The sequence below is a fragment of the Nothobranchius furzeri genome, chromosome 11, assembly GCF_043380555.1.
Source record: "Nothobranchius furzeri strain GRZ-AD chromosome 11, NfurGRZ-RIMD1, whole genome shotgun sequence".
Lineage (NCBI taxonomy): Eukaryota > Metazoa > Chordata > Actinopteri > Cyprinodontiformes > Nothobranchiidae > Nothobranchius > Nothobranchius furzeri.
The window spans coordinates 48888550-48902614 of record NC_091751.1 but is presented as its reverse complement, the minus strand read 5'-3'; the positions used below and the strand labels follow the sequence as shown (position 1 = coordinate 48902614).

At 40.9% G+C, this 14065-nt stretch overlaps 1 protein-coding gene across 2 annotated transcripts; it reads left to right on the top strand.

Annotated features, from left to right (window-relative positions):
* Positions 1-475: 475 nt before the first annotated feature.
* gata6 (GATA binding protein 6) lies at positions 476-5843 on the top strand. 2 transcript variants are annotated; one of them, XM_015956659.3, is made up of 7 exons: positions 476-606; positions 1219-2100; positions 2437-2609; positions 3058-3183; positions 3267-3354; positions 3447-3541; positions 3706-3845. In XM_015956659.3, the coding sequence occupies exons 2-7, from the start codon at positions 1278-1280 to the stop codon at positions 3802-3804; spliced, it is 1404 nt and encodes a 467-aa protein (XP_015812145.1). In that variant the 5' UTR covers positions 476-606; positions 1219-1277; the 3' UTR covers positions 3805-3845. The 2 variants fall into 2 exon arrangements, with proteins under 2 accessions (XP_015812145.1, XP_015812144.1); XM_015956658.3 differs by having other exon boundaries at positions 478-606; positions 3830-5843.
* The last annotated feature ends 8222 nt before the right edge of the window (positions 5844-14065 follow it).

Genomic DNA, 14065 nt, shown 5'->3' with positions numbered 1-14065 from the left:
CAAAAAATGTGATTTTTCTCCGCTTTTTAAATTATTTAATTGGATCAGTTTATTTAAAAGATACAAAACATTGGTTTGTTACTTTTCCTATCCGTGTTATAAATTATTAGAAAAATGCAAACAAGAAAAAAATACCCGAACTTTCCTATTTTCTTATAAATTGTAGATTTATTCATGCATAAACATGTGAAGCAGTCAAAGGGAGATTTATAAATAAATTAGAAGATTTGTAGGATAATGGTTTTAGCTCACTGCTATTTGCTGATCAGGTAAAGCTGTGAATAAAATGAAAACACAGGTCCATCTTTTTTCCTAAAACTGTCCAAACCCCCTCTTTGATTTCATTTCCAAAACAGCTCGCTGAAGTTCTGATCGGATCCTGTTTTTCCTCTCGGTGTGATTGATTGGAGGAGCTCCCAGGCTGGCACCCCCACCGAGCCTCCAGCAGCTCCACGCTGAACATGATTGGTCCTCCCCCAGCAGCCGCGGACTCCGCAAGCGCCTCCTCTCATAAACGTCGCCAGTGCGCACCGACGCTTCCCATTACGCCCAAGAGAAGCTGCTGAAGAAACTTCTGCCTGCGACTTATGGCAAACATCTAAGCAGGTAAGAAGCGCCAAGAAGCGTCTTGTGTCTCTGCTTTTGTCTCGTGTCCCTCTCGCCGGCTGCCGTCCAACATCTGGCGGCGTGCGCCGGGGCACGCGGCGGTCCTGAACCCATCATTTCGGGGTTTTGTTTTATCGCTGCAGCCTGCCTCTCGGTCCTTATCTGCTTCGGGTCTTATCAAACGGTTATCTCTTTTGCTGTGAAGACATATTGCGTTTTGCTTCCTATCTGTTATGTGTGAGTAAACTTGTGTGTGTGTGTGTGTGTGTGTGTGTGTGTGTGTGTGTGTGTGTGTGTGTGTGTGTGTGTGTGTGTGTGTGTGTGTGTGGGAGGATAGTGATTTGACACAGATGGACCCAGCGCCTCTTAAGAGCGCTCGGTGAGAGTATGGCCGTCACTGGTTGTTATAATGGGGATAGAAATGATGACGATGAGGATGATGATGATGATGATGATGATTTGCCAGAAGTCAAACTTTAAAATATTTATTTGAACGAACAATTACAACGGACAGAAACCTGGTGTCTTACCGGCTTTTGACGCGCTTCTTGTTGGACATCTTTTTGGGATTTGCTCTCCATTTGCTGACATTTTTCTGACTATTTATTTCAGGGTCATCTGCCCTCCGATCGTTTTTATTGCTCCCTACTGTGTATGGAAAGTGCTCCTGGATGGACCTGGGCGAAAACAGCTGGTCCATGGTTAAGCGAGAAGTATCCAGCAGCCCAGGGTCACCGGCTGAGCAGACCTACCTCCCCGGTGACAGCAGGAGAGACGGGCCCACACCTCCGAGCGAGCTAGACGCGCTGGGCCACCGGCGCGCGGACGGTAGATCGCTTCACTCCTATCTTCACTTCGGACACCACAGCAACACACTGACCACCGCTGAGGACCTTCCGCTCTTTACAGACTTGGACCAGGGGAGTAAACTCGTCCTCTCCGCCGGAGCGCACAAGGCGAGCCTGCTGGTGGACCCCTCCGACATGTACCAAACTCTGGCCATCGCTGCAGCGCAGAGCCAGAGCGGATATGATTCCTCCTCCGCTGGTTATATGCACTCCAACCCAAACTCTCCCGTGTACGTCCCCAGCTCCCGGGTAAACGCCATGATCCCCAGCCTCCCATACCTGCAGGCCAGCGGCTCGGCTCAACCGGGCCACGCGGTCTCCAGTCACTCTGTCTGGTCGCAGTCCAACCCGGAGAGCCCCTCATACAGCACCGGGAGCCCTCACACCTCCAGCCGCTTTCACTACCCTCCAAGTCCGCCCATGAATAACGGGACACCCAGAGACACCAGCTACAGTAACACGCTGAACGTGAGCAGCAGGGACCAGTACGGCCTCTCCCGCACCCTCAGTGGGACCTACGCAAGCCCTTACTCCCCTTATGTCGCCCCCCAGCTGCCCTCACCTTGGACAGGGGGCCCTTTTGATAACACCATGCTGCACACCTTGCAGAGTAGAAGCGCGCCCTTGATTAGAGGACCTAACGGAGGTAAGAAAGAGAGTGTGTATGATGATGGAATTTCATTTATTATGACTAAATTAAATTATTGTATTTATTATTGTATTTTTTAAGTAGAATTTGGCACAAAAATCACGTGCGCAAAAATGTGCCAAATACGATGTTTCCTTTGAGCGTTAACCATTTCCACAACTGCAAATTAAGATCTTGTGCATTCTAAAAAAAAAGATCAGAACATGTTTTTTCAAACTTTGATACATTAAAAAATTAAATGGTTTATGTTTATTAAAACTTCAATAATAATCATAACTGGGAGGGGGACAGGAGCAATTGTGTGCGTATTCTGATCCAAGCGTTTTTGTCTAGTTTCAGACATCCTCGACGACATGGCGGAGAGCAGGGAGTGTGTGAACTGCGGCTCCATCTCCACGCCGCTGTGGAGGCGCGACGGAACGGGCCACTTTCTCTGCAACGCCTGCGGCCTGTACAGCAAAATGAACGGGCTGAGCCGACCGTTAATTAAACCTCAGAAACGGACGGTGAGGAGAAAATTTCCCTGTTTGTCTCAAACGATAGCTGGGTCTTTATTTACCCAACTCCAGTTGCTTCAGTATTAAAATTACATTTTAAAGCATACTTTATGGCGCATATTTAATTTTATTAAACGTTTTTCCCGTCAGAATATTTACTTTTGAAAACCATAGCTCAACCGGCGTTTGGCCACGTGGTGTAATAGAGACAAATATTTCCTGGTGCCATTACGCACAGTTTTTACAAGGAAATTAGGGGTGCAGGCTCCCTGAAAATTGACATCCTGCTAAAACTGTCCATAAATGGAGACCACAATAGAGCCCAATATTATTTTTAGGAAGTAGGTCATGTGGAGTTGAGTTGTAACTCAATTAATGACCGGATTTTATCCTTTAAAGACTCTCATTGTGGCAGTTTTTAAAGATTTTAATATATTTTTTCTGTGTGCGCCACTAGTCAACATCCAGAAGGATCGGCCTCTCCTGCGCCAACTGCCAGACCAGCACAACCACCTTATGGCGCAGAAACGCGGAGGGAGAGCCGGTGTGTAACGCCTGTGGCCTCTACACGAAACTGCACGGGGTGAGTTCAGATTTAACATTTTCTCTAAGTCTAACTGTCTTTTTCTAAATTTACTGACATTTTTGCCGCCTTAAATCCTCCAGGTACCTCGACCGCTTGCCATGAAGAAAGAGGGAATCCAGACAAGAAAGAGAAAACCAAAAACTTTGAATAAAAGCAAAGGATCCTCTGGTGAGCCTTAAGACTTTTAATTAAAGCACTTTTAATTAAACGTGTCATCTTTATAATAATGTTTTTTTTTTGTTTTTTTTTTTTTGGAAAAGGCAACAATTCAGTGTCAATGACTCCCACATCCACCTCTTCATCCAACTCAGAAGACTGCTCCAAAACCAGCTCCCCCTCTGCACAGGTGTCAGGGGTAAGCTCAGATTTTAAAAACTTTGTGCATCCTCTAAGTGTTCTTTTTGTGGTTATTTTTGATGATTCCATGCATGCTGCTGCTAAAAGAATCTGCTTGACTAACACTTTGTGGTGCTGATTACTGCAAAAGTTCACATTTCTCATGATCTGATGCCTTTTCAGGTTGTGTCATGCGAATGGAATCTCAGCCTGGCAACAACAAATCACTTTCCCATCATGCCTGCTGCACACGGGAGGCACCTCCACCTAAAACACTGCTAACATCAAACTTCTGCTGCTGTTGCAGGTCAGCTCATCTGTGCTTTCCAGCTCGGGGGAGGGAACGAGCTCGGGCTCGGCGGTGAAGTACCCGGGACAGGACAGCCTGTACACCAGCGTGGGTTTGACCCAACCGTCAGATGTAGCTTCAGTCAGGGGTGAACCCTGGTGCCCCATGGCCTTGGCTTGAACACCCAAGCCTTTTGTTGTTTTTTTTTTTTTTTTCATTTTGCTTTCCTGGGTGGACAGAAATCCCTGCTCTCTCCCTTCTCTCTGGATGCTGGATAGTGTGGATTTATCTGTGGACAATATTTCTTTTCTCCCCCATCAGCTGGTGCAAGAAGTGATGGACAAGAGAGAAAGAGCAGCACAAATGTGGAATATCTGGGATTGGACTCCAGATTGCTGCTGGCTGTCTTGTGATGGAAACACAGATGATCACCCAGGTGGTCTGTTGTGGATGGTTTCTGGACCCGTTCATCCAAACAACCTGATCTGGGTTTTTTTCCCAAAAAGCCACCGCTCCGTAAAGGATTTTCTTCTCCGAAGAAGCTGTTGATTTTACACGAGTGCTCCACCAAGAACTGAGGACATTTAGAATTTTCCTTTTCCACAACTGGAATCATGCCACAAGACATCTTTGTTGAATGAAAAATAAAAATATATTTATAAATCTTCCATTGTTGAGAACATGGCTATGATTGTTAATAAATAAATGGATTTAGTGTAGAAGTTGAACCAATCAACTTTTTTCTTGCTATTTTTTAAGTGTTTGTCAGTAAAGTGGTGGAAAATCTGCACGTTTTCCATGGAAGGCTCTTACTGCATTTGACTGAAACAAGTTTGGTTTAAACAGGGTTATAAATACACTGCAAAAACAGATATTCAAGAAAGAAAATAGTCTTGTTTTAAGACATTTTATCTTATTTTAGTTTATGAAAGAAAAAAATCCAATTATCTGGAACAAAATACAGCTATACTTGAAATAAGGTAAAGATTCTTAAATATGATCCAAACGTTCTTGTTTTGAATTTAAAAAAATCTGCCAGTGGCATGAGCAAAAGTTGCTAGAAGAAATCTAACTTTAGATTCTTTTGTTATTTTTAACAATTTTAGTCAAGCAACTTTTGCTTCCCTTATGGAAGATTTTTTGTTCAAAATAAAAAAATTGGATCACATTTAAGAATATTTACCTTATTTTTGCAAATAAGAACACTATTTCCTTTTAGACTACAAATAAGATAGACTGTCTAAACAAGGCTTTTTTATTTTCTCGAAAATCGTTTTTGCAGTGTATCAAAGTGTTTTTTATACAAAAAAATCTAATAATTTCAAAATTTTGATTCCTTCAGACTCATTTTTATAAGACACTGTCAGCTGTGGGTATCAGTGAGGTACTTTTCTCCAGAATGATGCTTATTTGATCAAAGCTCAAACCGATGTTTCTGGTTTAAAACACATAAACTGCACTACCTGAGTCACTAAACCTTTGCAATATCGTGCTACTTTGACAACTGTGATTAATTGCTGTAATGATTTAACGGTGACCTAATGTGTTTTTTAATGCAAACTAACTGGGATCAAAATTTCTCATTCGAAGAGGCGGCTTGAGATGTATTTTGATTTTTGTCAAAATTTGTAAGAATTAATTTCATTCAACTGCAAGGAGACTGAAACCTAAGGGTGGTTTTCTTTTTGTATCCCCAAGAATTGAAACGTTGACTTTACATAACCAATTTATGTCAACTGGTTCCACTAGTCGCTTAAATGTAAAGAGTAAAATATGTTTACCTTAAACATAACATTGTATTTTACTCTTTACATCTAAGTAACTAGATTTGGTGGAACCAGTTAACTTAACTTGGTTCAGTAAAGTCAACAGTTTCATTTTTCGAGTGTATCTTGCTTATTCCTTGCAGAGCATGTCATTCACTTTTCCTGTTTTATTTATTTCTTGAAATATACTTTCTCCTTTTTGTTTCTTGAACATATGAAAAAAATCTATTTAAATTCAGTCCAATAAATTGTTCTGTTGAAACAAATGTTTATTTTTTCTTTTATTTATTTATTTTTTATGGAAAACACCCTTTGTGTAAAAAGTTATCGTTAGAAAACTCTTAAATCGAAAGAAAATTCCTTTTCACGAATCAGTCACGCCTGCTTTTACATTTTCACATTAAAAAGTGCAAAAATGAAACTTTTATTAGTTTTATATATTTTAAGTGATGTTATGACTTGGAGAAGAAAAAAAAGAAGACAGATTATAAAAATAAAGGATTTTTTTTAAATTGTACAACATTTTTAAATTAGAATGCCTCTGAGGTATAAAAGATAGCCAGTAACTTACAAGTAACCTTTTCCTGCTTTTATATGAGCTTGTTCTTACGGTTTGTTCCATTAAAGCAAACTTTTGTTTTTCCTGACAACATTTTTACTCAAGAGTTTATTTTCCGGTTTCCCTCAGAGACGCAACGGCACAAAACCGCTTCCCTGTGTCCTCGTGAACCAGCAGCTCTAAGTACCTGTCCCAGTGTTTACTGTACTTGAGAGAATATGGCCTGTGACTAATGCCACATGAAACGATTTTAGAGTTGGTGAAGATTTATGCCTGAGCTTAGAGTTATCGCTCTGCTCTCTGACATATTGATCCAGCAGGTTTTATTGAGTGTGGAGGAATGTGCTAAACTGCTCAACAGCCTCAGCTCGCACATACGTGTGTCTCTCTTGCAGAGTTTACACTTTAATCCATCATGAATGTGTTTTTCAAATAAACACTGCTAATTGTGAAGATTTAAATTACTTGTGAGGACTCTTTTTTTTTTTACAAAGCGAGCCCACCGAGCATCATGCCCTGATTATAAACAGATAAATTATAAAGCCACCCATAGATATGTAAATTCAAACCAGTGTTGAAATCAAAACACGGGCAAATATTTAAAGTTTTCCTGAATTTATGAGGTGATCTTGCCTTCTCTGATTTGTTTCCACGGTGCTACAACAAGGGAGGGAATATAAACACACCAGCAGACATGTTGCTTATCTCCAAAACTGGTGGGAAGATGTGCAACTTGTTTTTTTGTCCAAGTAAGCGATTAAAAATGATGGAAACAGAAAGCTGCAAGAGGCAGAAAGACTTCATGGCTCTGCAGGGTTGAAAGTCCTCCCAAAGTAAACAATCTGGCCGAGCCCAGCAGCAGCAGCAGGCCCCTGGGCTGTTTGGCCATGAGGCTGCAGCACGGTGCAGTGCAGCAGCTCCCTCAGGAGATTCCCGTTGATCTTTCCATGTTGCTTTTCAAAGGGGAGCAACACTGGCTCTGCCTCCGGAAGAGATGGGATCTCTGACTCAGCCCTTTTGGGTTTCCTCGACAGACACAGTGGCACATTCTGAGAGGGAAAACACTTCAATAATTGTCCAACACATGGTGTATTTTTAGATTTCTGTCAATAAGGCACTGCTGCTATTAATTTAGGGATGTTGGCCTGTGATTCATTCAGCTTGACAAATTCGTAGAAAGCCAAACGAGGGTTTAAAACCTGTGTGCTCAGAGCATTTTGTCCTCTCAGTTAGCAAACATGCCCGACGCGCCCGTGAAGGCAAAGGTTCAGTTCAAAGCAATAAACAGCAAGAAAATATCTACTAAAAATGAAGCAGCAGGAAACAGAAAAACTAAATGGCAATGGAAGTGTGTAACGAGACAAAAATGTAGTGATGACATCATAATATTTATGCATAGTTAGAAGAAACGTAGGAGTGTGTTCAGAGAAGGCTGGGTGTTGGGAAGTGAATGACACAAACCTCAAACTACATCTGTGTGTGTGTGTGTGTGTGTGTGTGTGTGTGTGTGTGTGTGTGTGTGTGTGTGTGTGTGTGTGTGTGTGAGTGAGAGAGAGAGAGAGAGAACTAAAGATATACAAGGAAGTTTTCAGGAATGGGAGGAAATATGACTGAATCCTATGGAGGGAAACCTGAAAAGGCAAAACTTGCGTTCAGAAGAATTACATTGTCGGTTTAAGGAGAAAAATTGATTTGATCCTAAAAGTGAATCAGGATCTCCACCAGCTAACAATAAACAGCAGTATCCTCAATAATTAATAAAACAAAATGTATTTGTTTATTATAATTTCTTCAATTTCATTGTCCAGTTTGACATACAATTTTCACAGTTATTCTGGGTTTTAAAGGAACTGCTTTATAATTGGAGAATATTTTTGCATTAGTCTGAAAAAATAGCTCAGAATAATTGATAAACACATTTCTGACCTCTTTTTGATATAAACATGAGCATTACAACCAAAACCAAACACATTATCTTCATGAATTATTGAAATTAGATGTAAAATAAGGACATTTTATTGTTAAATTCTTGGTTTTGTACAAGTTTCATCTGTAAATTTCAATAACAGGACAGATGACGTAGTCCCGAGATGCTGATGGGAACTGAATCTGAGCGAGTAATAAGTATCCTCATCTAGCTGTGTCAACACACTTAAAAGCAAATAATGTCTGTGTGACAGAGTGGAATGGATTGCTCCACCTGCTGCCACCTTCCCCTTGATTAGGGGTCAACCAATCAGGGCTCTGGTAGTTTCCTTTAAAAAGCTCACCAGGGCAGGTGTGACTAGGTTCCTGATTGCTGCCCCTCCACCAGGAGTGGTTTTTTCAAAATGCCAGGCCTCGCAAGGTGATGTCTTGCGAGGCCTGGCACTTTGCTCACGAGGACACTGTCCTTCCTTGGTCAAAGAAACCAGTTAAATGGAACAGACTTAAATTACGTGACCGCAGTTTTCAATTTTGATTTAAAGGTTATTAGAGTTGTAGCACATTTGAGGTCAAGCTCGGCTGGACGTATATACAGGAAGCAGATCCTACATGTATTCTGGCCCCATGCCATTGAGTGGTTTATAAACCAGTACAAGCACTTCGATAACAATTCTGTAGTTTACTGGTAACGAGTGTAGATATTTAAGAACAGGAGTGATGTGCTCGGTTCTCTTGGTTCTTGTTAAGACACTAGCAGCAGCATTCTGAATAAGCTGCAGTTGCTTCACAGCTTTTTAGGGAAGACCAGTCAAAAGACCAGTCCAGGCAATAGTCCAGCCCGCAGGTGATGAGCGCATGAATGACTTCCTCTAGGTCCTGTTTGGACATGAGATCTCTGAGTCATACTATTTGATGAAAATGATAAAATGCTGATCAAGTTATAGCCTTAGTGTGATCAGCGAAGCTCAGGTCTGAATCAATAATGACACCAAGGTTTGTGACCTGAGTCTTTGTCTTTGTTCCTCTGGAGCCAAGTTGAGCAATAACCTCCATCCTTTCTTTCTTATTTCCAAAGACCATAACTTCAGTCTTGTCTTTGTTTAACTGGAGGAAGTTTATCTATATTTAAGCTAGGTTTGTGTTCTAAGCTGACTGTGTGTCAGTGCGTCACCTCATAGTGCATGCTGGGAACTGGGGCAGGTTCAATGGTCGTGTAACAATTAGTTTTTTTCTGTGGAGGCCAGGAGAGGGAAATAGGGGAAATATATGATCCGAAAGAATACAATATTCATTTCATAGAACAGGGTCAGATAGTCGCATTTCAGCATTTTTGAAGGTACTTCAAAATCTTTAAACTGCATATCCCAACAGGATTGCTCATGTCACACTGTGAGGACTCCATAAAGATGGCACACTGTAAGGTCCAAGATCTCAGCGAGCCAAACGCGTGATATTTTGCTCTAGCTGGACGCGCTAACTTCACAATACTTTCAAAGCATACGCCACTAAAAGCCGACAGCTAACCAAACAAATGTGCTTGCTTTTAACAATTATTGTATTAGATTCTGAACCAAACTCCAAAGAGTAGTGATCTTCCTATTCCAGCGTGTAGCTTCCACTGTTGCTAATGTTAATTCTGCTCACGTCTTGTGCTCCCATCACTAGTTGATTGCGCCACTCTCTGGGTGTATTTTCATTGGTCGATTAGACGTGAGTCGCAGGTTTTCAAGCAGTTCTTGAAGACTGTTGGAGGCTGGGAGTAAAAAAACCAAACAAATCATAGAATTTCTCTTGGGGAAATTCCTTGGATGAGGCCAGTTAAATAATAAATAAAATCTAATTCTTTCTTGGACATCTGGTTGGTTCCTGGCTATTTCACTTCTGAATTACACCTGAAGGTGAAAGGACTCAGAGAATAGCGCTGTTGATGCATTTTTGTGGCTATTTTATTGCTTCAATTCTGGTCTCTTTGTTCATTCACTGGAACTGAATGTGACAGAAGCATGGCACATTTGAATATCAAATCAGTTCCTGTTTCAAAACAATGCAGTGACAGTTTTGGTAGCTTAGAGCTTGGTCATTAACTGATGTAAAAGTTTGTCTTCTCTTTACAACATCCTGCACCTAAAAGGAGTCTGGGCTTTGAAACTCAGCCACAAATCACCTAACTTGTGTAAGAATTTGTTGCTGTCATGATCCAAGGAGTATGCTGAGATTCCATGGAGTTCAGTGGGAGGTTACAGCTATCTCTCCTCTCCGGCTCGCCCTGCAGTCAGCCATGTGTCCAAGGCGTGTTGAATTAAGTTCAGCGCTCTCTTGTATGGGAACCCGAGCTCCACGCCAAATGCAATACTTCCCTGAGTATTTCTGTCAGAGCCTCAGCCTTTAAAAACAAAACACAGCAAAATCACAGCAGGTCCGTTTTAATCAATTAAATTTACGTCAACAAGCAGCACGCTAATCATTGTCCCAATAGAGGGAGAAAATTCCCTTCTGCTGACATATGATCAGAAGTCAACCATGATGTAAAAGGATAAACAGAAATAGGGATTCAGTTTCTGTTTCTATGTATGAAGGTTTATTATGAGGGGTAAGTGGCTTTAAAAGACAAGAAACTAGAGGAGATACGGGTGATTTCCATGTTCCATAATCTGCTTGTTTTGAATGTGTGTCTGTGTTTGAATGGGTGGTGGACACAGGGAGAAACCATGCCTTCCTGGCTGGACTCTGGCCTTCCAATGACTCGCCACTGCGTCACCAGCTGAGTCATATCGTCCAACAACAGGACTTCAAATTTTTATGAACTTTATGAAGCCAGAATATAGATAGACTGATATTTTGAGATGCAATTCATATACAGAAGATTTGTTTGATACCACAGCCAGACAGATGAGGCCCGCAATATCTACTGGAAAGAAGATACAGATTTCAACAGACCACTGATTGTTTTTCAAAAATATATCATGTTTTTGGTCATGTTTGTTATGTTAACGTTCTTTTTTTTTTTGCCAGCATTTAAACTAAATAAGAGCTTAAACTGTGACTAGAGAAGTTCAAATTTATTTCTGGGAAATCTTCAACAACTTGCATAAATACATTAGCATTGATTTTTTTTAACAAAAGCATATAGAGACATTTTTTAAGACATTATAGTAGTTCTATGGTTGATCCAAAACATATTTACGAAGTTCTTTGCGGTAAGTCCCTCTCACACAAAGCAAATTCAGCAGTTTTATTCTTGACATTTACAGTACCTTCCAGAATGAGTCGTTTCAAGGCTAATTCGCCTTAAGAAAACAAGCTGGAGCTGGTCATTCCCACCCAATGCCCACTTAGGCCTAGTCCACACGTAGCCGTTTTTGTTTTAAACGAATATCCGCCCCTCCAAAAACTTGCATCCACACCACCTCGTTTAAAAAAGAAAAACTGTCCACACATACCCGGATAAATACGTTGTTAAGGACATGCCAGACCTGTAGGCGGCAGTACTTCCCCCGTTCTTAACCTCGTCCTTCGTCTGTGGTCTTCCGCAAGGAGCAGTAATTCCGCTTGCAACAACAAACGAGCAAAAATCGATAAAGCGAGCGCAGCTCTGAGGGCATCCATGCTGTCGGCTAGTGTAAACGGTGTAAACACAGGTCGCACACGTGATGTCAGCATTTTGTTGTCACAGAAAGTGGCGTTGCGGACCTGAAAACTCCAGTTTTGTCCGTCCACACGCAGACACCCAAAACGGAAAATACGCAGATCTTCACTTTGGCCGGAGTTTTTAAAAAGATCCGTTTTCGTGTAAAAAAAACTCCGTTTTCGTGTGGATGACAGGCCAAAACGTAGAAAAATATCTACGTTTTGGCAGATCCCCGGCTACGTGTGGACAGGGCCTCAAGCTACGATAAGCTGAGAAGCTCGGATATCTGGAAATGGCTTGGCGCAGGTGGGCGGGGGCTCTGTGCAAATTTCTCCATTTGTGATGTCCCAAACGAGGATTTTTTAAAAAGACTTATTTTAGGCACGTAGTTTCTGAAAACCAAACAATCTCAGTAAATTGGTGGACATTTATTTGTTTTGCTTTTGGAGCATTTACAGAGGCCGCAGAGACCCACATGGCAGCATAAAAGGATGCAAAAGGTGAGTTTTGCATCAAATGTCCCTTTTAAGTCTAATAGGTCTATTTTATAACATCACAGAATAGGATCAGCTGGTTGCTCTCTAAGGTGCTAACGAGCAGAAGCCCTCATTAACACACCTGTGCTTTTCTAACCACAGCTGTAGAGTATTGGTTTTTAGACAACAGGAAAGTTACAAAAGTGTTTCAACTATTTTCAAATGCCCTCTATTTTGAAAAATGCAAGACATCTGGCACCTGGTAAGTGTAAGCAACAAAGTCGCTGTAGAAATGTTTAATAATAGTGAAAACTCTAATCAAGGTAAAAAAATACTGAGGTACATAAAACCATAAATTCTAGAATTTGGAAAAGTGAACACTGTTCTCTTCACTTTACTTTTCACCTCCTGCTCAGTGTTACCAATCAGCACACCTGCACCTACTTTCCTGATTACTTCCTGATCTTTAAAAAGTGCAAGTTTATAATTTAAACCAGTCCTGTTACCTTCTGACTTTTACTCAGTTTTATTTAGCGATCTTTGACCTGTTCAGACCAATTTTGACTGTTTAGGAGAAAAAGTGAATACAAATTGAAAAATATATATTTAAGGGAACTATTTGTAACCTGACTACATTATTTATCTGTCTAATAATGCCTTAGAGAACAAATCACTCCAAATCAACATTTTTTGCTGATAAACTATATAAATGAGGGTCTGATCGTGCTGTAGACAAGTGTAGTCAATAATTTGGCACTTTAGTGGATCTTAGTTAAAAATGAAATGTTTTGCCTAAAACTGTCAGTGTTGCACCGTCGTCAGGTAAAAACTCTGCACTGCATTTGAATTTAAATCTGCCATCGCTATTGGCTAAGAGGTACACTATGATGTTAGATGGTACATTATGATGTCACAATGTAGTGAGTGTGTATTTGTTGGTGGCTACACCCTCTCGGTCTGCTAGGCTACAGCCTTTGTTGCATTTTTCAGACAGAAAGTGGGAGTTGAGTGAGAATCTGGTAGGGTGTGACTTGCTCTTTAAAATTACTTTATTGTGAATTTTTGCAGGAAAAAAAACTGATTTGGATTCAATAACTAGAGTTATTTTTTTCCTTAGGCTTCACTTCTTTGTATCAATGCATGAAAAGGTTCAATATGTGCAAGGCACTTTTATCTATTAATAATTAATGACACTTGGTATATAAGGGGTGTGTGTGTATGTGTGTGCGTGTGCGTGTGCGTGTGTGCATGCTCTGTCTTCTCGATCCTCAGTGAGTCGTGGCGGATGGCTGCTTATACTGAGCACTGGAGGTTTCTTCCTGTTAAAAGGCAGTTTTCCTCTCCAGAGTCGCTATATGCTTGCTTAGTATGAGGATTGCATCAAGTCACTGACACTAGTCAGTGACTTGATGCAATGTGCTGGGTTCCTTATATAGGAAACTTTTTTCTGACTGGCTTAATGACCTGACCTGAATTGGAATGTTTATTATGCGAAGTGCCTTGAGACGACTCGTCGTGATTTGGCGCTATATAAATAAACAAATTGAATTGAAAATTGAATTGACACAATAAGCCTGATTCATATTAAACAGATGGATTTCAGAAGACACACCTCGGGGAATGAGCATCTGTAAACAGGAAGTAGGACTGGTTGCTTGGTTGTGATAGACACGTCACAGGGGCGCGACAGCTTAAGGAAGGACGCTTAGTGATTGATAATACCCAGCCAGGAAGCCCTCGTCCCTGCTTACGCCAACCTTTCTTAAAGTCTCTGGTTTCCCCCTGTGAGTTATTTTCCTCTTCAAAAGATCTTTCCAAAAATTCACTTTTTCAAGAAATTGAACAGACTTAGCAGACATTTTATCAGTTCAACATTATTTTAAATTAATATTTAATTAT

Excerpts from the sequence above, each read along its gene's own strand:
- gata6 (XM_015956658.3), top strand. The coding sequence starts at position 1,278 with ATGGACCTGGGCGAAAACAGCTGGTCCATGGTTAAGCGAGAAGTATCC. Across the intron at positions 2,610-3,057 it reads TTAAACCTCAGAAACGGACG|TCAACATCCAGAAGGATCGG; the intron begins GTGAGGAGAAAA and ends GTGCGCCACTAG. Across the intron at positions 3,355-3,446 it reads TAAAAGCAAAGGATCCTCTG|GCAACAATTCAGTGTCAATG; the intron begins GTGAGCCTTAAG and ends TTTTTGGAAAAG.